This window comes from Aptenodytes forsteri, unplaced genomic scaffold (assembly GCF_000699145.1).
Source record: "Aptenodytes forsteri isolate BGI_AS27 unplaced genomic scaffold, ASM69914v1 Scaffold267, whole genome shotgun sequence".
Lineage (NCBI taxonomy): Eukaryota > Metazoa > Chordata > Aves > Sphenisciformes > Spheniscidae > Aptenodytes > Aptenodytes forsteri.
This window is the reverse complement of record NW_008794173.1, coordinates 3,376,596-3,401,076: the sequence shown is the minus strand read 5'-3', so window position 1 is coordinate 3,401,076 and position 24,481 is coordinate 3,376,596. Positions and strand designations below refer to the sequence as shown.

Below are 24,481 nucleotides of genomic sequence, written 5' to 3'. Positions count from 1 at the left end.
TTAGATCTGAGCTGGCTCTGGAAACAGCAGATGCAACAGTCACATGGAGCTGCACCTGAGAAAAGTAACTATACTAAAAATGTGCTGGCTCCACATAAAGCTTGCTTCAACATCTCCTTGTCCCTGGAATAGTTTATGAATTAAATTTTGAAGCCTGTCCACATGATGGAAGGTTGACAGTTCTCTTTAAAGGTAGTTTTATAAGCCTAACAAAATACATGAAAATTTTACTTGTACAAACCCAACATTACCTAAATATAAGGAGAAACTATGCTTTCCACTCAGCTCTATAAGGTGGACGCCATATTTTTATCACAATAGAATTCAAATATTAATAAAAACAGTTCAGATTATATGCCAAATACCGTTGCCACGTGCCACACTCAGATATACGATGCGATGGAAAATCTGGACCTGTATTTAGATGCCATCATTTTTGATAGATCCATCACATTTTCTTAGCAAATAAGGAGACTTCCAGCTACTTTAAGACCAGTATGAAAACACGGACTCTATTTGGTTTTGAATCCCACTGATAAGAAACTCTCCAGGGCAGAGACTGCATATTCTGTATTGGAAAAGTAGGGAGTAAATTTCAAGTGATCAGTGATCTGTCAGTAACATTCTTACCTTTTTGGGCTTCTTCAAATCTATCATTCTCTGCTAGCCACTGAGCATAAGGGACATAGACATCATCTTTGAATTCAGGATGCTTTTCACTCAAAGCAAATGCCTGAAGTAAATAAAAAATTCATTTTTAGAATACTGCATGGTTTAAACAGTTAAAGGGTTTAGACTATTCCATGGGATCAATCCTTTAGCTCTAAGTAAATTCACAGTAAAAATACACAGAATAGAGAGAGTAATCCATATTTTCTCCAGTATGAAACTAATGTATTTTAAAATAAAAAGCAATCAACAAAAGAAAAGAAGCTAAGCATAGTAACAGTCTGGTTATTGAAACAGGGAAACTTGAAAGTGATTATCCAGGAAATTTAGTATATTTCACAGCAAGAGGCAAAAAATATTTTTATTTTTACTGAACATATCTTTTAAGAAATTGAAGTAACACTATAAATACAGTTTAGATTCACTTTCTAAACTCGGTAACTGGTCAATAAAGGACTAAGTCTACAATTTTCCAAAGTACCCATATAATTGGGGGAAGGGGTTTGTCCATTGCAGCAGCACTTTGAAAACATTTCCTTAAGAAATTACACCTATCAAAAACTTAATGTAAAGAAACAAGAACAAAATTAATGGTGACCCCAGGTGTGAAGTGGGTGGTACTGGCAGACCCATGTTTTTATGGAAAAACCCAGTGAAGTCAGAACTTTACCTAATCAGAAGCATAAATCCAGTTATAGAGTGGGGTCCACATTAACACAGCACACATTCATCAGATCTAAATTACGTGTATGGTATTCTCACTCGGGTCTGTCCAAATTATAAATAATACAGTTCAAAACAGAATTTCCCATGCTATAATTACTATTTTAATTACTATTTATTCTGATGGACTAGAAGCACCCCATGGATTACCATAGGAAGTGGGCAACTATAACTCAAGAGGCAAAAAAGGTGCTCAGAAGTGAGACCAAGAAATATTCAGCCAGGAAACTAAAAAAAACCAACCCAACCCAACCAAAACAAAAAAACAAACAAAAAAACCCCACCCCCCAAAACCCAAAAAACCTAAACCCACCACCAAAGAAACACCGAGCATACAAAATTAACTTAAATACTCTGAATCACATTCTACAGAAGCCTACCTCCCTGCCTCTCCCTTCACTACAGTGGTGGGGGAGCCAGACATTTGTCTCCCTTTCTTGCAACCAGAGACAATAAGAAGTAGTGGTTTTAAACACAGACAGCAAGGGCACGCTTACTTCTTCCCAGCGATGAGTCTCCACGTGGAGATGGACCAATGCTTTCAGGTCACCAACCTTCATGTAGGTTTCTGCTGCATAACCAGGGTTATCAAGTTTCTTAAAATAGAAGGCACATTTTGACAAAGGCTCACGCTCAGCTTTATCCAGTTTTCGAGCAATTTCAATTAACCTAGACCCAGTAAAAAGAAGCCAGATGTTTCAGGTTCTGCCTTGTTGTTTTGCCTTTTGTTTAATTATTGTAATAACTTCATCTTTAATCAGTTATTATTTAATAAATATCATAATAGTAGTACCATGCAACACTGTTTAAACAGTTTTCAGTAAACATCCCAAATTCTTTTTTTTTTTCCTTTTACAAACTCAAAACCCATTCCTTCAATCTTTACTCACACGTGCAATTCCGTATCTCAGACTCTTTGCACAGTCATGAAGACGGAGAGAGGGAGTAGGTCCTACATGACTAAGTGACATGGGACACACTTCCTCAACCCAGACCTAAACAAAAGACTCCTGAATAAACATTACCCCCTTTGCCACACAGCAAAACTGAGGCAAGGGAAGGCTGAGTGACCTGCCCAAGATCTTACAGCAACTCCGCAAATGACCCAAAGTGTCACCTATTGCAAATCAAGGAGAATTTGACCAATGACAGAAGCAGTCCCAGAATTTCTAGGGATTCTGTGCTCCAGTTGTCTTCTCTACCCACTAGATGATTATCCTTAAGAGCTTAAAACAACAGAAATAGGCTATCACATATAAGCACTGCTGTGATGATTACTCTGAAAAGCTTAATGCATGCATATTTTAGAAGACAGTCTCATACTACATATGAACCCATTCATTCTCTTTACTGCTGTAATGCATTTGTTTTCGTAACATATTTATGTCCCTACCCTCTAAATATATGTAACTTTTAAAACATTTTTAATTGTAGATGTGCTTCAAATACTCAATCTGATATAAACAAAGGCACACATCAAACAAGTTTTGTCTTACTTTAAAATTATGCATAATTCATAATAACTCATTTGAGATTTTATTATATATTATCTTTGAGATGGAACTAAAACCTACATATCAACCCAGCCATGGTCCCCACTGATTTCTATGGCCTTCATGTGCTCGCCTGCAGAAAGGTACATCTCCACTGCTGCTTTTGGTTCATTGATATTCTTGGCCCAATCTGCTTGTTTTTTTATTAGCATCTTTGTGTCTTTGGGGTCTCCAGATCCCAGAAAATCCTGAAACAGTGTAATACAAAAAGTTTGTATTACCTTCTGGTCATAAACATTGTTACAGTCCAAATTCTAAAATACATAAAGGCTTTTTTAATGTATATTGTTATGCCTCCTAAGAAAAGAAATAGTGCATACAGAGCAACATGAACCGATCCAGCCTTCAGCACCTTATCATCAAGGCCCAATGTTTGGTCGGAAACAATGGAAGGTCTCCCGTTTAGATAGTTTTCAATTAAAAAAAAGAAAAGTGGGAGATTCTGGGAGGGCCAGGAGAAGGACGATACAGATGCCTCAGAAGTAGTAAGTATGTCCCCACTTGATTTCTTGGAAAGCTTGCTCTCTGTTGAGCCTGTTTAAATGGATACAAATGATGATTTCTGCATGCTTTTCAGGAACATGTCTTTCCAAAACAAAATAGTACTAATCTCAAAAACTGTAATAGATCAATTCCAAGTTTCAGGTTTTCTTTTGCAAGCCAAGAAGGTACAGTTTCATTCTCAAAGATGACCCAGCCCCACCCCATGCTTAGTTAACAATAGCATACCCACTTAATCATATGTTAGCATCAGGATGCCCAGCCACAAATCAATTGAAGGCTGAAATTTCATTTTCTGCAAAGACACCTGATAATTATATTACATCATCTCAAATAAGTTCTTTTATGACGGAATGACAGCTGCTCAAAAGTGAGAGCGACTCTGAACTACTGGTTGGACTTCTGCAAGGAATGCAAACACCAAGCCTGGATGCTGTGACGACGACCATTTTGGAAATATTTCTAATAGTTTGTTCAGCTTCTTCTGCCAATACCAAAACCCTGGCACCATATGGTTCACATCTGTTGACATCATACGCCAGGGAAGGGAGGGGGGAAAAAAAAAAAAAAGGCACTTCATACTTCAACACCGGAAGATCGATTAAGGGCAATTTCGTCTGTTAACAGAACAGGCTACTGTCCATTGAAACGGCTTCTATCAATTGAAAAATTAGAACAGAGGAGAAATGGAAAGGTGAGAAGAGAGTGGAAAATTACCTTATCCTCTGTGTTTCTGGTAAATTCTGATTGAGGTTTAAAAAAAAAAAAACCAAAACAAAACAACAAACAGGCAAAAAAACCCACAAAAAGGACCCACACAACAGATCTGTTCCACTACCACAATTCACCAGTTTCCCTGACGCAGCCAGTCAACAGATACAGAACTATACCCCACCTCTACATCAGCTCTTAAATGAGCTCCATGTGGGATTTTGCTCTAGCATTATCTACTGCAACACAGCCCTGATTCAAGTGAATAACTATAAAGATGTCACGATAATCTTCGAATATGAAAAACTGAAGCAAAAGAATCAAGTTGAAGAACATCTTTGACACAACTTGTTTTCCAGCTTAGGTTACCAAAATAAGCCCAAAATCAAAAGCTCAGCTTCTTACAGGATAAAGAGTTTTTTGTGAGTTCTCAGTAATTTGTGATCTCGTACTGCGATAACAAGCCTATGACCAGATATCAAAGGGCTTCCTGACCTCTGCCTCCAGTCTGGACTCTCTAGCCAGAGCTAATCAAAGTCAAGCACAAGCACAAGAAATCAGATTCTGTAAGGGCGCCTTTGCATAATTCTGGCAGCATGAACAACAACAACAAAACCAACACAAAAATACCCCCCACCCCCCCATATATCTTTCCTTGGAAAAATAACTGGCAAACAAGGGGGTTTTACATATTCTTCCATGTATTGTGCACTCCCTGCACAAGAAGTTTCCTTCATACGCTATGAAGTACCTTTAATTTCATCTGCATGGAGTTACTCTCAAGGATAGGAGACACAAGACCTTTTGCTCTTTGCTAGTTAAATATAGACACGACTACAGCCAAGAATTAAAAGATTCTTATGAAGACTTATGGGAAAATTTTCATCTATGAATTACATTTATGTTCAAGAGGAGCCAAAACACTGAAGCTAACAAAGACTCATCAGCCAAAAATAGTGGAAGTCAGACTTACATCAGCAAAGCCCCAAAGTATTTCTGTTAAGCTCTTGGAAGAAAAAGATCTCTCTGTAGCACAGTTTGTGGAATCTATGCTAAAACAGTTTATATGCATGTCATGGTAAAGTCTTTGTCCTGTATTGGGCAGAATAAGGCTCTGATGAGTGATGAATGAGACTAAACAGTGCATGCATTTTTAGGGATTTTGATAAGAAAACACCATAGACTTAAAAGCCAAGTAATGCTTTCTTATCACCATATAAAACCATCACTTTTTAAAACCATATTCAATTTATTTCTACATGGAAACAGAGTTTTAAAAAAGAAAAAAAAAGCCAAGACATTGAATCTTCGGAAGAAAATTCTCCAGTAAACAAAAATATACTAGGTTAGTATATTATACACTTTATAAAATACATTAATATAGAACTAATCTACCTATTTAAGTTCAAACTCCGAAAGAAAAACATTTATTATAATACGGAAGTGAATTAAATGCATGATGCACTCACCTCCACTTTGCATGTGTACTACCTTACTGTCTTTGTCAGACAAAAAGATAAAAAGGGACTCTTGAGTGAGATAATGAGGAAGAAACAGTCATAAAAATGAGATTTTTAGTTTTTAAAAAAAGGAAAATTACTATGGATAATACTGTATAATCACCTTTGGTGGTGTCCAACAAAAAAATCCACTGAAAAGCCATGAATTCCATGGACACATTTGAGACTACACAAAGCACAATCTACTACCTCAGTAGTAGACTCTGAAGAAAAAGGCTACCATTACATCAAGACACAGAAAATAGCCATTTTTCCCCTTATAAGCCAAACAAACTTCAACCAATTAACTGAGAAAATAAAGTTGGAATTCAAAGCCCACATTTCATCCAATCCTTTTGTAGGATCATACTTTGAAAACAGTTACAGGTACATTAATATTTCTGCATTTAAATATTCAGTTGCAAACTATTACCTTTGCATAGTCAAACATGCGTAAATCAGAGTACATATCGAGAGCCAGGTTTTCATGTCCGCTCTTTTTGTACAACTTCGCTGCCTCATGGAATTTTCCCTGGTAGGCATAAACATCTGCTAGGAACAGCTCATTGTTGTTTTCTCCATGCTTCTTCCGCTCCTGGAAAAAAAAAACAAAGAGAGATATATAAAAATATTCTAGGTGATCAGGACCTAGGTGAGAAACAGCCATTGAAGAATTAGATTTTCAGGCTTAGATTTTAACTGTTAATAAAAACCTGTAACAGGATATGGTAATTATGCATCTCCTACATTTCTGGTGAATTTATAATTAAAGGATTAAATCCCTTCTTAATTAAAATTAGGAAGAGCAAAATTAAATGTCACTATACAAACCAAAGTGATGAAAAATCACTTCTCTTGATTTCACATAGGAAAATGAACACATGCTATCATTATGCTATGCTATTTTAAAAAAAGGCATCTGATGGGTTCCTTATTTTCTCCTGTAGAAACTCACTAGCATATAATTTGGCTAAATTAACAATATGTGCGGGTGGGATGACAAACATGAAAATAATTGCTAGCAATAAGCAGATTCAAAAAGTATGTTAACCTGCCTCTGAATAAAAACCAGTGTCACCACCACTGTCCCCACATGCAAGGGCTCACGATTTCAGGTAGGCAGCAGTTGCTTCCAGAGCACCTGCACGTGCTCCCCTGGTAACTGGAACTGCTCGCTCTGATTGTGTGGGAAGGGACCACAGAGGCAAAGTGTGTGCAGTGCCACAGAAACCCTTTATGTGAATCAGACCCATAGGGGTACGCTGACTTCAAGGGACCAATGCCATACATACACACACACACGTGCATGTATGTGCGCGTGTATGTGCTTTAATGTGCATATTTATATTTATCTTATATCTTGGCAACACATTACTACCCCGCTTTGGATAAAATTATTACTACTATTAGCCCATCTCATATGGAAATATATAGATGTGAATTGAATTTAAAGAAAACTTAAACGAAAGGGGGAAAAGCATTCCATGAGCATACAAATTCAATTCTCTACTGCCAAAGGAGACTCAGCCATCACTCCTCCTGGTCACACCTATTGACTGGGCCGATACTGGACTGGTGTTGAAAGTTCCCTCTAAAAACTTGGTTAAAAGGATAGCCAGAGGAATTGTTACACCATTTTTTAAAGACTTCACAGAATCTTTCCAGGTACAGAGATCTGGCAGTTATGTTTCCTGCTGTCCTCAATTAGAAAAAAAATGTGTCATTACTGAGAGAAAACCATCATATTAATGGCACATGTGTGCTCAGTTACACCCTTACAAGCCTTAAAAGTAATCTGATACACCACAAGCAAGAGTAAACAGTGATGTAGAACTCTCACTTCAGAAGGAGCATTTTTCAAGCAGTCTGAAAGTAAGTTTATGCCTATTTACAAAAGGAGTCTTTCTCATTAAACAGAATATAACATGACAATTCCAGAATATCCTCAATAGACACAGATCTGGAGAAGCATGTGTGGAAAAGAAAGGTTAGTAGTGGTGAGAGAATGCTCTCATCTACCCTTTAAAGGCTGAAAAAAAGGGGAGGGGGGGGGTGGTGTCATGTCCTAATGCAGAACTTTGTCCCACGTTAGACACCAAGAAAAGTTAACTGCAACCAACTAGCTATTTGACAGAACCAGGACAGCTCTGCAGAAATGGAAGACAAGGAATGTATTCTTTCAGAGAAGGTGTAAATCTAATTAGTGTGAGAAAGAGGAATTCCCTTTATGCCATCTCAACACAGATCTTTAAGTATTATCATGCAGTCTTTGTAGAAGGACAAGGGTGATACCATGTCTTTTAATGTGCTTATGACAGACAGTTATTGTCTAGTGAAATTCTATCAAGAAGTGTGAAAAGAATAAGAACTAGTGATTAGAGCACAGTATGGAAGCAAGGAATCCCAAATTCTATTTCCAGTTGCCACAGACTTGTCATGAGACCTTGAGTCTGTCATCTTACTTCTCTGGGCCTGTTTCTGGCTCTGCAAAGGGGAGATAATAGTAATTACCCACCTCCAGGGGGTAAGGAAAGGCTTAATTAACTCATGTTTATGAAGTATTCTGTACTAAGCTCTGTTAGCACAGTAGTATTCTACCAATTATTATTTTAATATTGAACGTTTTTCCAGTTTTCCTGAAGACAGTTTCATAAATTCTTGTTGTTCCACATCCCCCTTTTTTTTTTCCCCTGTGAAGTTTCAGTCATATGACTAGAATTTGAGTCATCTCTGCTAATCTGGATATTTCACTCTAAACACATCTCCAACTGTCAGAGCACTATTCAAACAGAAGTCCCTCCAAAACGGAAAGTACTGATTTTGGTATAGTACTAAGTGTAAGAAAATACACTGCCTTTAACATTGTCTTACCTCTATGCTGCTGATCAATTCTAAATATCTAAGGTCTCGTACCCTGGTAAATGCCTATTGAAAAGAAAAAAGAATAAAAAGAATTAACGTGAAAAGCCAGAAAAAGCAACAGAATATTGTTACACATAAATCAAGCTGCCTTCATGCAAACAGGACAGACAGAAATATGCTGAGGTTTGTGTTTGTGTAGTCCCTCACCTGATGGGCTCTGACTACAACTGGGGTCCCTCAGGCATTACAGTAAATAAAACAAGGGTATAATCCAAACAGCTTATCACTGAAAATAAACAGCAAAGGCAGGGACTAGTAGGTGTACGTATGTCAGTCCCCCAAGAAATGCAAAATACCATTTAAAACATTACATACTTTTATTCTGGCTGTTCTATAGCTTTTCCATTTTGATGTGAGGCATGATACAAACAAAGAAATTTACGGAAACGATTACAAGGTAGGACATATAATTGATCGTATTGCCAAAGCACACTGTATATGCTTATAGCTTTTATACCATTCTGAAAATTCAGTATGGAAGTAGCTCAGGGAGAGAAAAGGAAATAAGAAGACGTAAGATAAAACTACTGCAAGACAGCGTAATATCTTTTGCAAATGGAGATAAATGTGCAACCCAAAGTCTCAAGTGGCAAAGTCACGTGCGAGTTACAGCAGCTTAGCACTTATTCTTGACATGCATCAAAAAAATAGAAATTTAACCCTTTAGACCACACGTTCAAGACTTCTAACCAACCTAATGCTTAAGAGGGCATAGAATATTCTGCTTACACCAGATCGGACTAGGAACTATGAGAGCCTTTAATGTCAAGAAGCTGCTTTTGTTCAAATTAATCCGCTCTAATTCTAAGAGGGCACTACTTTAAAATTCCAAGGAGGCACTGAAAACTTCTTTTTAAGAATATCTATTTGCATAAAGCCATCTATGAAACTGGAATTATTCTGATGCCTCCACTTAAGAAGAAAAATAAAGCATTTAATTTCCTTTAAAAAAAATCTGTTATTAAAAGATGTCTATCATTACAGGCCATTCTCTGCATACTTTTAGAATGTTTTGTCTTTCATACAATATTCATGACACTGAACTCAGTTCGCCCTCTCTTATTTGAGAAAAGGTTGTGAAAGAAAATAGGGGAGTATTTTATGCCAGAGAAAACTCCGTTCTTCAGTATATGCCATTTATAGACCACTCCCAAAAACAAGGCATGCCAGATAGAAAATGACTAAAATGATGACATCCCATCACTACTGCCTTCAAAGAACATTAGTGTGTAAATAACAAAAGAATATGAAACCTACACATTTGAACTGAGGTTATAGTAAATACTTAGGGGAAAAAATAAGTTTATAGCATTGAGGAAGGGGGGGAAGTCAGCTAAGTCATTCTTTGCTGCCACCCAGTGGTCAGTAGCACCACTGAACAACTTTCCAGTGCTATTTCCCTCAAATTCATTAACGCATTTTCCAGCAGATGAAAGAAACCATTTTCTTTGCATTTAACACTTTGATTTAGAACATGGCATTTATCTAGAGAGATAAATTCGATTTCAGTTTAAATCCTCATCTCAAGATCCTGAGTATGTAACAAACCAACACTTTCTTTGGTATGTGGAATAACGTATACACTAAAGATAAGCAAGATAGTAACCCAGGAACACCACTTTGTATTCCAGCCATAAAACATACATTATACACACACACTCTCTCTCTCTAAAAAATATAAAACAAGCTTTCTGATAAATAAGTAAATATCTGCTTTACCTTTTTAGCAGTTTCAAACTCCAGCCCTTCTAAGGCTTCCATTGCCAGTTCTTTCCAGTCAGTATCAGTCACTCCTAAACACGCAATTTGATAGGCTTCTTTAAACATTTTTCGTTCCAGATACTGATACATGGGTGCAGACTGAGGATTTCCATTGAAAAACATGTATTAGAAAGCATAATACTGAGATATATTAGTGAAATTCTCTACATACATTGGGAGGCAAAAAAAAAATTCCAATCACAACCATTACAAGCTCCACAGAGAATAAATGTATGGTTTTTGTATAACAGACAGAACAACATTCTGGGGTGATTATTACTGTATCTTTAGACAAGCTGGGTTAATTATATTCCAAACTAATCCATCTTGAAATCTTCAGTTCCTTGCATACTAGTTAAGAATGTGAATTTTTCTGAGCATTGTACATGCTAAATATTATGTACAGTGAGCTTTTTTTCCCCCCTCAATACTATGGAAGCAGAGCAAGGGAGGGGGTAGTTTGTTCTCAAAGGCTAAAAGCATGAAAAGTGGCACAACAGCCCAGTGTGAAGCATCCCTGGAAATGTTCAGACACAACAGGAAGGGGTATCATGAGACACCCTTCTGTGCCATCCATGATGACAAAGCTGTTTTACCAAGACTGCAACTATTAAGCCCAAAAGACACTGACCTCAAGGACCCGCCCTAAAAGGGAATTAAAGAGAAAAACTGTCAACTGCAGGCTGACACAGATAGACTAAGGCTCACGATCTGCAGCTACAGCTCAAACCCTTTGAACGAACAGGGAGCACTACAGCTAGATTACCGCTGACTCTGGGTTTGCAACCAAAGGCAGTATGCAGATTGATTTCTATGTTATCAATTTATCTGAAAATGGTACGCTTTGTGGTACTCCCTCCCTCCAAAAGCGTAGCTTTGAAAAAGCTGCCTCTGTGATACTTCACAATAATTTTGTGGCATACTGGTGCCTACAGCATGCCAAAGCCAGACAAATGGTGTACTAGGCCTGGTCGATCTCATGGCTGCCAACCACAATGGACAATCCAGAGCCTAATTAAGGATCTGCATAATGCCTCAGAGGAACAGACACGGGTCTGTAACACAGGTATCCATCAGTTCATAAAAGCACATGGCACTTTTGCCACCTTCGTTGACTCTCAGTTTCAAATCCTGCCCACACTTGGGTGCGGAAGTCAAAAATATTTTTTTTTCCTTTTCCTTTTTTTGTTTTGTTTCTTGGACTGTTTTAGACTCTTTCATTGCTTCCCATAACGCAGAAAATAGCATTTTGTAGAAGGCAATCTCTAAATTTAGAATGTAAAGACTACACATGTACTATACATTCTGACTAAAATATACAGCTTAAACATTGCCTAAACACATCTAGATGAAGCAACAATAAGACAGCATTTGATTTACTCATAAGTAAAATGAAATTACAATTTGAGAAAAGGTACATAGAGAGACTACTGTAAAAATACAGAAAGAGGTAACACCCGCACCATATCTTCATCTTCGCTTTTATTATGTGCATTTGCAAGTAGAAAGGGAGAATTAGAAACAATCAACAAAGCAAAAAGGAAGTTAGCTTAATTAATGCCAAATAAAAATAAAATAGATCATGCAACGTAACTTAAATAACAATGAAGAAAGTGTGGACTGCAAACATTTTGGTAATGGAATACGAGAAAATCTCAGAAAAGCTTCTTCACTTATTAAACATAGATGTTTATGAAATGTAAAGGCAAAACTTAATGAGATTAAAGGATTACCTGCGGAACTTCAACAGCTGACATAGAAAAAACATGAAGGCAGAAGATCTTGGAGCCGTTGTAACCCACAACGAAGCCTTGAAGTTTTTGCTGATGGACAGGGAAGTTACTAGCTTTGATATTGAGGTAACCCCCTCCAGAAAAGCAAAGCATATCCTCACACTGTGTATTCCAAGCCACACTATTAGCATTGGGTTCCTAACGAGCAAAATAACTGATGATTACAACAGATGCAATCACATCGTCTTTCCTAAGAAATATGCATCCTTCAGCTAGAACATTTGACTTATTATAGGCTGGGTACGTACACAGACACTCTTATTATTTACGTTTGTAATATTCTAAAGCCTAGTATATTCCTAAACAGATTTACAGGGACATATTTTACATTTTAATAAACATCTGTAATTATCTTTCCTTTGTTTTGTGTTTACTAATGATCTGTACTATCAAACTGTAGAACATAATATAAAATTCCACAATAATACACTGTTAGTTAGCTAGCACATTTAATTGATCATTTTTCTGCCCATTACAAAAAGAAAGTTACAGACCCTATCTTTGTAGCATTTCATACTTTCTATCCAGTGTTCTCTGAAAATGTTACATCAACATTAATGAGTAAACCCTTAGAGTGACTGCTAACTGCCAATGAAGAGAGAATTATCATTATTCATTTTATAGTCTGGGAATACACGACGAACAAAGTAGTTTAGGCTTTAATTCTGTTCGTACTAATGATAAAGCCAAAATGCTCATTAACTGTAATGCTTCAAAGAGAACGAGGACAGAGCTCTAAATTAAACTCAAAAGGTCACATGTTCAAGTGCTCTTTATTCAGCTGTTGCTCACATGTATCTCCTGTCTTCTAATTCCTTGTCTACCATCTCTAAAAGGGTAGTTTTGATGGAGAAATAGATCACAGTTAAATCCTACAAAATGTGATTAATGGCTTAAATGACAGTTACATGAATTTCTGCACAGCAACACTTTTGGTATGTTCTGTGCTCCAAATCACTTCCTGCCCCCCCCCCCCTTTTTTTTTTAAACTTTGAATTTTACCTGAAACAACAACTCTTTTGTATGAATATCATATACTAGGCAGGTATCGTTTTCATCAACCACTGCCAGCTTGTTTCGGGATGCACTCATATCCAGACAGCGCACAGCTGTGGATTGCTTCAACAGGACGATTGCGAAGACATTATCAACAAATATCTTCAGAATCTAGACATATTTGAAACCAAAGTCAGTCCATCCATTTTTGTTCCTAAAACTAGAAATAGCATAGCAGGTACAAACTTTAATGCTGTTTAAAGCATGCAATTGCAATTTTTTTCAGAGATGTGAACTGTGCATAAAATTAAGGAAATGCTTTCAGTTTGAGGTATCTTGAAAAGACTTGTTTCCACAACATACTCTAGGTTGCAAGCCTATACAAGTAAATCATATGCTATACATCCTGGATTTTTTAATGCTCCACTAGTTAAACAATTACATTAATATAATACTACAGGAATATATAGCCTAGATACAGAAGACACAAAGGATCTCAACTTCCTCTCTATTCCTGTTCTCTATATCAATACCTCTGGGCTCCAGTTTGAAATTTTCAGCTGCTAACTGGCTTGTGATTCGCCATTTCACCTCTAGAACATCCACACCTTCACAAGTGGTCGTCAGAAGTGTACACACACACACACACACCAACCCCCACTAAAGACACCCTCTCTCAGTTCACCAAGAACTCCATTTTTGTCAGTTGTTCCTAACACCTTATGGACTTTAGACAAAGTTAAACATGTTTGTATGAATTTTACAGCCAGACAATGAGAAAGGTAGAAGTAATTAGTTTTTAATTGCAAGATGAGACTCTGTCAAATAAAATTCTAGGTTGTAAAAGAGCATGCTGTTCCTAAGGTCTCCCCCTAAGAGCACAGAACAGATTTTACTTGCAGTGAAAAGACACATACCAGACATTATGTGTTACCTGACCATTCTTCAGACCAACTAAGAGGCCTTCTCTTCCTGGAGGTCCTCCAATTACTTTAATATAACGAATAAGAGATTCCATCAGCCATTCTCGTTCTTTAGTGCCACTAAATGAGAGGCACTGCAATCTTTTCTCCTAAAGACACAATAACATACAAAATACTGCACGGAGGTAAAGATAAAACCCTGTGTCTTTGATGTGCTATGTTTATACCTGTACTAGCATGTATGCCTACTTTTACATCTAAAAATCATAATGTCAAATAGTCAATTTAACAGGATGAATTCTTTAAGGTTTTCCAATGCTATGAACAAACAAACAAAACCAAAAAACCCCCACCTTTTTCTAGTAGTTCACCCCCACCCAAAAGTTCCCCTGGATTATGTGCTAATTTATCAAATTCACTACAGAGACTGTTTTACTGAAACAGAGCCACCTGTGGCATGCCACAGCTATTGCTTAGAAGTATGTTAGCGCTGCACATTACAACAGCACTACAGATTGGTACCTTGGGGAAAAACTGTAATAGATTATACAGTAAAATCTTTTCCTACCAGCTATTTGGACAGCTGTCTTAAAGTCTGAAGGCACCCCAAGACTACTCTAGATTTTAAGGCACATACCTGGCATAAAATAATGTGATCTGCACATACAACCAGCAAGTTGCATTCAAATTTTTTTACTATCTTTTCCTTCACCCGATAATACATATCTGAAGAATCATCCGAGTATAACTCATAAATCAAGATTTTCTCTGGCATCTGGATTGCTAATCTGTTTTTGTAGATTGCAATTTTCTTTACAAGCTCTCTGCCTTTTATTCTAACTAGAGAGAAAAAACACAAGAACAATACAGTATAGGCTGACATGAAAATAATGGATACAGAAATCAGAAAACTTACTAATACATTAAAATTGAATCTTTCTAAAGCACCTCTAAAATGAAAAGCAGATTCCTGCTCAGATACGTTTGTTTTCTGCATCTATGTAATCTACTATCCCCGTCACAATTTATCACCCTCTATTATTTGTCAACAGCACATTCTGGAGCAATACTTTTGATTCCTTGCCATAAAAAGCCAGTGGATACGAAGAAACAAAATCAGCACAAACCCTTGAGGCTGCAAGTAAGGAAAAAAAAAGCTAAATATGATGTACAGTATTCTTATCTCATTCACAGAGATTAAAACCTTATCTTAAAAGCCTCTGCCCCTCCCAATGTCCTTTCAAATCCCCACATCTTTCGTTAAGCTTGTCAGCGCTGATCCTCCAGAATCCAAGTTTGCACACTCACCCTGCAAACAGTATTCCTCAGTTTTACTGTCAAAGTGACAACAATCTGTCTGGTACGTGCAACATATATTCCAAGTGTTCTGATGGATATTAATTAAAAAAAAAACAAAACAAAACAGAATGAAAGTGAAGCTTTGGCCTGACTGCAAGTGTGAAATTACCTTTTTGTTCAGTGATGAGGTGTTGGACAATAACATCAGTCATGCTGTCTCTGTAAGCGTAGCGATCTTTATAAAGGCCATGAACAGTGCTAAAAATCAACTGATAAAAGGATATTGTTCCATCTTGGCATCCTACTGCCTGAACATAAGAAAATAATTTTAGTTAATTGGTACACGTAGCTGAGAATTGGCAAAATGTGTCAACATTATGTTCCTTTTCCTGCATAACGTATAGATTGATACCAATCACAGCCTACTTGTACTTAAACAGTGGTAAAAGTGCAATGCAAAATGAGGACTGATCTCATCATAGACTATGGAGACCACCATGTTGGGGGGGGAGAGTTGGTTTTATTTTGTTGTTGTTGTTTGGGGGGGGGGGGGCGGGGCAGGGGTGTGTGTGTTTTTAAATTCACTGTGTATCTCTTCACATTTGTACAATAACACAGAGTGCAGCATTTATGGCTAACAGTTGCCTTGTAGGCATTTTCCACAAGGTGTAATGCTACAAGGTGTAATGCTAGAAACTCAAACAGATCTGAACATTTTCTTCCCATCATGGAATTAGATTTGGTCAAGCCAGAAGTTATTAGCTGCCATTTTGTCTTCTTTTCCCTTCTCTTTTTTTAATCAAAATGCAGCAAATGCCTTACCATCTGAAAACAGGTGTTACGCTCATCTACAGCCTTCTTACAGCCCAAGTTTTATTTCTGCAGGATATTTTTAATTTCGGTGGTAGTTCTAGGACCTCACTAGACACTGCTTAGGTTCTGCTGCCTCAGTAAGAACGTCTAGACTAAGCAGCTGAGTTTGAAATTTACAGTCTTACTTCATATGACAAATTGTCTGTGAAAATGTCAGAGAAATGTTCCTACTCACCACATAGTTGGAGTCTGGTTTAACTTTGCATGTCCACACCCAACTGCTTTGCTCTCCTATGGTACCAAGACGCACGCCATCCTTCGTGAAGAGGGAAACTTGTTTATCTGAACCTCCCAGTAAAATATACTCTCCTTTAGTAAAATAGCTAACACAGCAAGGATCAAAATTGAGCATTCTGTCCTTCCCAATCTACAAGGGAAAATAAAAAAAAAAAACAAACCAACCCCAAAACATTAACAAAAGGATCATTTAATATTTTCCCAAGACAACAAGTGCCATCACTGATACCATTCTTCTTTCTGGCCATGCACAACTTTTCAATACCCCAGAACCACTGCCTATATTAAGATTCCCAAAGACAGTTATAAAATGCATTCAAGAATCCCTCCAGTCTATTCAGAATGCAAGCAACTCACAAAACCCCCTTTAACCAGTTGAAAAAAATACAAAGATGTCCTCTACAGACCAGTAAACCATATCACAAAAGTCAGCAAACTTGTAAGGGCTTTAATACAAGGATTGTAAGACAACAGCTGAGCTGCCATGGGAGAAAAAAGAGCTGAAGGAAAAGATGGTTAAAAAAAAAAAGCAGGCTCATAAAAGGTTGGGAAAACATTTAATGTAGCTAATAAAGCACTAGTATGCAAACGCTTTGAATATAGGACACAAAATAGAATCAGAAATACCCTGCCACTCTTGAATGCACTTTCTAAAACATACCTGTTTGCCACTAAGCTGGTAAAAGGAAAGTTTCTGACCCCAGTCTGCCACAGCTAAAATATCATTGCGTTCATCTCTAACAACAACAAAAAAGAATTATGTAGTAATTCTACAGCAATTTATCAATAAATTTCTTAGAGCAATAGAACCAAGTAATAGGATAGCAGAATTTACTTCATATTACTCTTTAAAAAACCACAAACTGAAAGGACAGCAGATACATCTTGCCATTTAAAACTGAGGAAGACAGCTTGGAGACACAAAAGAAAAATCAGTCTCCTTTACAGGAATAACTGCAAAACTTCACATACAGCTATATAAGCAGTGGGTACAGTGAAGCTAATGGTCCCTTAAACAGAAGAAGCACCTGGGCCCGGATTCCGATCTTAGCTACAGTAGTACAAAGCCACCATAACATCAAAGTCAATACAGCTGAGCAAGAGTGAACTACAATTATCAGTGTAAGGCAGGGAAGAAAGAAAGAAAAAAAAAAAGTCATTTATGTGAGACCGGCAGCAGACCAAGGAAAGGCTTCAGGTCTCAAACTTGTTAACTTTGGTTCAGCTTGGAGCAAAACATGAAAGTCACCTTCTCCAAGCTTCTTGCCTAGGAAGAAGGGAGATAGTAATCTGAACATTCTGCTGCAAATAATGCCTCTAGCCACAAACTGAACAAAAAGGAAACAGACAAAAAACCTAATAAAAAGGTAACTGTTTAGTAAGCATCCTCCCTTTGCTCAATGCATGATGCATGCACCTGTGGGGAAAAGCAACATGCTATCATGTACTTCAGAACCATCTCATAATGAACACATACTAGCAGAATAAATTGAAGACCATACAGGCAACTATTAATCTAGAATTTCCTAACTTTTGAATGTCTGATTTTGCACCCTGCATAATACTCTCCGCCCTTGGTCCTTCTTGTAAATTACTGTTCTAGATAATATAGATATGTACGTTCCTTTGAAGTTTCACTCACAAGTTGAAATCCATAGAGGTCTCTTCTTCCTCATGGTCTTCTCCCTCTGTCTGACTATACTGCCTACTGCCATGCCTGGATTTCAGTGCTGGTATCTCCTCTAAATAGCTGTGAACTAACTCCTCTTGTTCATCTCCTCTACTCCAAAAATTCTCCCACCTACTGCAATAGCAATCATTTATTCACATATTTGGGACAATATTCTCTCTGAATTGAAGTGAACAAACAGCTCCCCTCTCTCTCCACCAATCCAAACAGAACCTGCCCCCCCCAAAAAAAACCCCACAAACAAAAAAACCAAACAATACAAAAGAAAAAAGAAATGTTTCTTGAGATCTGGTGAGGCCACACCACAAGTCTGATGAGGAGCGGCTGAGGGAACTGGGGTTGTTTAGCCTGGAGAAAAGGAGGCTGAGGGGAGACCTCATCGCTCTCTACAACTACCTGAAAGGAGGTTGTAGCGAGGTGGGGGTCGGTCTCTTCTCCCAAGTAACAAGCGATAGGACGAGAGGAAACGGCCTCAAGTTGTGCCAGGGGAGGTTTAGATTGGATATTGGGAAAAATGTCTTCACCAAAAGGGTTGTCAAGCACTGGAACAGGCTGCCCAGGAAAGTGGTTGAGTCACCGTCCCTGGAGGTATTTAAAAGACTTGTAGATGTGGCACTTAGGGACATGGTTTAGTAGGACTTGGCAGTGTTAGGTTAACGGTTGGACTCGGTGATCTTAAAGGTCTTTTCCAACCTAAACGGTTCTATGATCTAAGTGGAACTTGTTCCCAGTTTCTCCATTCAATTAAAGACTGGCAGCAAAGCCAAAACCCCAATACGTAATCACTTAAAAAGCGGTAACGTACTTGGCATTAATCTGTTTCAGCAGGGATAAAAGTCAAGCCTTTCTGCAACCAATAAGCCAAGGATTATCTATTCAGCATGAAAAAAGGAAGGATGAAATTATTTACCTGGATGGATTCCAACAAATTGACCATATTGGAGATGAAGCACCCCCCGTACGCTCTATTTTAACTTTCTCTTCGCCATTTTTATTCCTTATGCTGACAATGCCGTTGAACATCCCCAAAGCAAGGTACTGGCCATCATTTGTCCAGCTGATAAAACACACACATACTGAAGAACAAACTACTAAAAACAAGCAGCAGGAAGGTAGGATGGTACAGCATAGTCAAATAGAGATGATAGATTGAAATATACTTCTAAGAGGGAGTTCTGGGAGATAGCCAGTAATCCTACAGTTTGTTTATGCATCTAAATCCACATTTATGGCAACAGCATGCACTACAGCAAGAACATTTTATTATATACACAGAAATAAAAAAAATGTAGAAATTAAAAAAAATTAAAGCTATCATCTGCTTGCAATACTTCTAACACGTGTTAAGTAACAGATACATTTTGGGGATGACAGTGTTGGCAGTAGACCAGGCTGTTTTAAAAGCCACATTTAGAACACTGATCAGATAAAACTGCATGGTGCTGGGACAGAGGAGACCTGGTTTCTATTCTTGTCTCTGCTGTAGTTAGATGGATGACTTTACACAAATTAATGTATCTGCTTGCAATACTTCTAACACGTGTTAAGTAACAGATACATTTTGGGGATGACAGTGTTGGCAGTAGACCAGGCTGTTTTAAAAGCCACATTTAGAACACTGATCAGATAAAACTGCATGGTGCTGGGACAGAGGAGACCTGGTTTCTATTCTTGTCTCTGCTGTAGTTAGATGGATGACTTTACACAAATTAATGTACTTGCTTCAGGCTGTAGTTAGATGGATGACTTTACACAAATTAATGTACCCTTGCTTCAGGTTCCCCATAATGGTAGTACCTCCTTCTACTGAAAATACCAACAACACAGAAGACGAACAGCTCTACAAACAAAAAGTATGATTATTTTTCCTTGTTTTATTGTTATTGCACGAGATGGCTAAACAGAGGGAGAGAGAAGTTAAGACACTTGTTCCAAGACCAGAACACCTCTGACACTTTCAGAATAATTCAGTTATAAACAGTACCAAATAAAAAGCAAAACCCTTTGCTATTAAAAAAAAGAAGAAAAAAAGAAAAAAGTTCTCTCTGAGAAGACTACACAAGAAAGAACGAATCATCTTTGATAAATATTAGTCATATTCCTACTGAAGCATTATAAACGCTACTCAGGTATTTTAATGATGACAATGGCGAAACAGCATGAAGTACACAATGCTACTGAACAGCAAGGTAGGACAGCCTATCTCATACTACTAGGTACTGTCTCTGCATACGTTGAACTGTTTTACTTGAATTCTTTTTCATTAAGCTTGCATATTATTTTGAATTGTTTGTATTGAAAGTAACTTAAATGACACAGGTAATCCTTAAAACTTACCTACAGCAAGTAATCTTACTGCTGGTTTTATGTTTAGAGACTGACTTCTGTTCAGGAGACCACAAGCCTTGATTTAAGCAAACAAAAAGCCAAAGTAAATTACAAGTAAGCATTTACCAGTGTTCAGATTAGAAACTAATATTGTCAGAAAACTCAGTTGGGACTTCAGAGGGATCAAAGTCTCATCCACTGCTAGAAGGACATTTAAATATGTATTATTTATCAGTAAATGGCAAAAAAAAAATCCATCTAAATAATACAGAGGGTGTCTCTGCAAAAAAATCATAGTAACGAAGTAGTACATTTTACCCTGTGGCACCTCACTACATAGTCCTTTCCAACTAAGTTCAAGTGATTTAAATAAGTATCTAATGTTACTTAATTTAGGTAGCTTTATATCTCATCTCTTCTGAATATAAAGAACTGTACCTATCTGTAGTTAGCTTAGCTACACAACTTTAATAGAATTTACTGGCTTAATGGAAAAGTTAAGAGTAAGAAGACATACCAAAATCACTGGAAGAGCAGGATGCCAACTGATGAGTAAGAGGATTGTACGAAACACACTGTATAGAGTCATTATGCCTAGAATGAAGTTACAATCATATTTCAATAAATCATTCTTAAATGCCCCCTTTTCTGACTTTCAGCAAGATAGCCGAAAGGTTTACCAGATGCCACAAATAATTCGATCAGTTTCTATTACACCAAATTAATCTGCAATTACTGTAAACTAAATCAGTAATAAACCTTAAAAAAATTGTCTCTAAGTGGAAGGATTCACTGTATTTCATCAAGATTAGCTAAAAATGTATGTAGATGGTGGTTTGTGAAATATGATTAAAGGTTATATCCAAATTCTAAAACAAGTATGCTTGTGTATGCTCCTAGTAGTACACTAGCTTGTGCACACTAACCAGTAATAAATGTACACATACATTCAGAAACAGAATTTGAAGATGTTGCTTAAGAGAGATGACGTAAAAACAAAGCCAGAAGAAAGACGGAAATATACTGAAAGTACCAAACCTTATCTTTAGTTTGGTCTTTGAACTAGAATTATATTAATTTTATTATACAAGATCAGAGCCATATTGTATTTAATTTTATTTCAATCTACACCGTTTTCCCAGTTCTCTGCCAGCCCTCTAAATTCAGAGATTTATCTAGACTTCCCACCCTCTTTTATGCCTTTAATTGCTTTCCTGCCTCATTCAGATACTTTGACTGTTCTTTTCCTCTCCCCTCTCCTATTACCCACTCACTAGCACTTCCTCTGACCTTAGTCAACCTTCTTCCAAATCTAACAGCACGTACTCTTTGACAGCAGAAGTGCATAATCAAAGTCCGTTTTTGAGAGGCACAGAACTGAAAGGCATCACTTACGTGTATTTCAGAATTCCCTCTAACTTTGAAGTCCAAATTATCACACTTTTATCAGCCGAGCCAGATGCGAAACGTTTGCCTAGGAATTAAGTATAATTTAAATCCCACACATACAAGAATCACTTTAACTCCAAATACTCAATCAAAGAGAGATCAAGAAGTTCTTGAACTTGACAAGGCTCAAGTAATAAAGGGCCTAACACTGCAAGTGCCTTGATGCGACTGCGCTTCTCCAACTACGTGAAACTCCGATGACTTTATTTTGTTATTCCCATAGAGAGCGCCTCACTAAAGCCCAGCCATGCAAGCAAGTAGACAGTCTTTCCAACACCGTCAGTCACAGGTTGGAGATTTATGTTAACAGTGTCAAGGGAAAAATGGAACATTTTCACAGGTATCCCCTATAACTTAAACAGTAGTATTTGAGAGGAAGTCCTTTGAGTCCCCACACAGTAAGTCCCGACAGAACGAGAACTGGAGGCAACGAAAGAACTGGAAGCAGAATAAGGCCTGTGGCGTGCATGGTAATGTGTGAAGGATCAGAAGATCAGGAAGCTTTGGGATAGAGGAACTATGGAAATCAGAATCAGAGGCCGGTGGAGTACTCGAAAGAGGGATCTCTGGGGTAAGCCTTCTCCTCACTGAAGTAGAAGGGGAGGGGAAGTGGGGACTACAGTTCTTGGATTAACAGGTAGCCTTACATGTAAAAATACAGTACTTCTGCATGTAGCATTTGTATGGTAGTTCAAACTCTCCATTAAAAAACAAACAAACAAAGCACCAGCACTCACACACGTGTTCAAAATACTGTTACTGAAACAGCCCTGATTGCTCTATTTATCAATTGGCAATAAGAAATGGAAGATATTCACTTTACCAATCAGACTAACAAAGCCCCCCAAAGTGATATTTACCGTCTTTAGCATAAGCCACACAGTATACAGTGTCCTTATGTCCTTTCAAAGGCTGAATTAAGGTTCCATCAGAAGTATCATATACCTATTTAAACAGAGGGAATACAAAAACAAACATACAAAGAAAAACACACATAAAAATCTTCCAGTGAAGACTAGGATATAAAATTAGCGAAGGCCAACAGTATTATACACTTTCTTTTGTGTCTGCTTTTTTGCATAGCGTACAGTCCACGCAAGACAAAACGTTTCAAAGTGTAGAAGCAGCTTTCCTTAATACTTCTCGGAATGAAAGACGACTCAGTATTAGAAAATTACATGCACGAAAGAAATTTCCAAACACCTCATTTGGCCAGCTTGTTTTACTTCCTTCCCCGCATTAGATGTTTAAACATAATAAATTGCTGGAAAGGACATCACTAAATACACCGTTCTGTGAGCACTGAAAATAGTAAAGGCTGCTGTCCTGCAGTGCTGAGCTACATCTCCATAATGGTGCCATCCATCCATCCCTCCCTCCTTCCCTGCAGCTTCTACACCCGCCCCACCTGAAAGCTTTGCAGGAACCGTGAGAAGCGTGGTCCTGAGCTGCTCTTGCTGATGGGTTAGCAGCAGGCGAACAGACCCAGGGAACCGCAAAAAGTTACAGCTGAAGCTTCTCACAAAGCAGGGACATCAATTTGAGTTTCTTTCCCCTCTTCACAGAGATTTGCGTGAAACTTGTAACAACACAGTATTTGTACACTATGCTACTGTGCTAAGTTTGGATGCGGGTTAATGGATTTCAAACTACCGGCTGAGGTGCGAGAGGATGAGATGACGCAAGTAACTTAAATCTCATTACTTTTGGAAATAGAGCTTAAAACTTGGTAAGAAACGTTAAAAAGCTTCCAAACACTTTACAGTTAGCCTGCATTAATATGTATGTAGATATGAGGCTGGACTAGTAGAGATAAGAAGATTTTTGATAGGTTATATTCATAAGTTAATGTGAAAGAAATCATATTCATAGAGCTGTAAATGCAAGATGAAAAAAAAAGCTTCCCTACCAGCAGCCTATTTCCAGCAGCAATTATCAACTGAGTCCCATCTGGTTTGAATGCAAGATCATAAATACTAAAGGGAAAAAAAAAACCAAACAAAAAACCCCCCAAGAAAACCCCGTATTAGCAGGCAGAAAATATATTTCCTTTAATGTCAAAGATGCCACATAACAAAAATCGTTAATTGCATATTTGAGAGTATATCTGATTCCTGAGGAAATTCCCCATACAAGAACCCTCTGCGACGGTCTCCCCGCGTGCGGGAAGAAGCCCAAGCACTGGCCACCATCCAGGCTCCAGGCCTGAGCATACGCAGATGGGAGGCTGGGAAGAAGCCAGCAAGCTTGGCTTGGTGACCAGAACCTTGGCGGCAGAACCACACAAACGCAGACGCGGGCTGCTGGCCTTGGCTAAACGTAAAGCGAAAAAAGCAAAAACAGCCCCCAAAAAGACTCTGCGTTACTGGATCACGGGTATCAACCAGGAGGCCGCGGCTGGCCTGCCAAGGGGACGGAGAACGGCCGGCTGAAGACAGGGCACTCGGCGCAGGTCCCCTCCCGCGGCCCATGTGCCGTGCGGCGGTGGCGAGGCCGGGCACAGCGCCGCCTGAACGAGCCGCCCCGGGAGGCCGCCCCCCGCGCCGGCCGCCCA

At 38.1% G+C, this 24,481-nt stretch overlaps 2 protein-coding genes across 3 annotated transcripts in view; one reads left to right on the top strand and one right to left on the bottom strand.

Moving 5' to 3' along the window:
* IFT122 (intraflagellar transport 122) overlaps positions 1-23,896 on the bottom strand; it is a 33,078-nt gene extending 9,182 nt beyond the window's left edge. Inside the window, exons 1-19 of one of the 2 annotated variants that reach the window (XM_009283792.1) lie at positions 23,837-23,896; positions 22,788-22,872; positions 21,874-21,952; positions 20,996-21,072; positions 20,488-20,554; positions 19,061-19,207; positions 17,122-17,197; positions 16,399-16,590; positions 15,520-15,658; positions 14,689-14,891; positions 14,063-14,200; positions 13,135-13,299; positions 12,073-12,270; positions 10,298-10,438; positions 8,528-8,581; positions 6,090-6,251; positions 2,967-3,133; positions 1,890-2,061; positions 631-733 (exon numbers count right to left, since the gene is read on the bottom strand). In XM_009283792.1, coding sequence (XP_009282067.1) covers positions 631-733; positions 1,890-2,061; positions 2,967-3,133; positions 6,090-6,251; positions 8,528-8,581; positions 10,298-10,438; positions 12,073-12,270; positions 13,135-13,299; positions 14,063-14,200; positions 14,689-14,891; positions 15,520-15,658; positions 16,399-16,590; positions 17,122-17,197; positions 19,061-19,173 — 2,023 coding nt within the window. In that variant the 5' untranslated portion in view covers positions 19,174-19,207; positions 20,488-20,554; positions 20,996-21,072; ... (1 more) ...; positions 22,788-22,872; positions 23,837-23,896. Of the gene's footprint in view, positions 1-630; positions 734-1,889; positions 2,062-2,966; positions 3,134-6,089; positions 6,252-8,527; positions 8,582-10,297; positions 10,439-12,072; positions 12,271-13,134; positions 13,300-14,062; positions 14,201-14,688; positions 14,892-15,519; positions 15,659-16,398; positions 16,591-17,121; positions 17,198-19,060; positions 19,208-20,487; positions 20,555-20,995; positions 21,073-21,873; positions 21,953-22,787; positions 22,873-23,836 lie in introns of those variants that run through there. The other variant, XM_009283783.1, reaches the window with a different exon arrangement.
* MBD4 (methyl-CpG binding domain 4, DNA glycosylase) overlaps positions 23,565-24,481 on the top strand; it is a 6,210-nt gene continuing 5,293 nt past the window's right edge. Inside the window, exon 1 of the mRNA XM_009283998.1 lies at positions 23,565-23,608. Coding sequence (XP_009282273.1) covers positions 23,565-23,608 — 44 coding nt within the window. The remainder of the gene's footprint in view (positions 23,609-24,481) is intronic.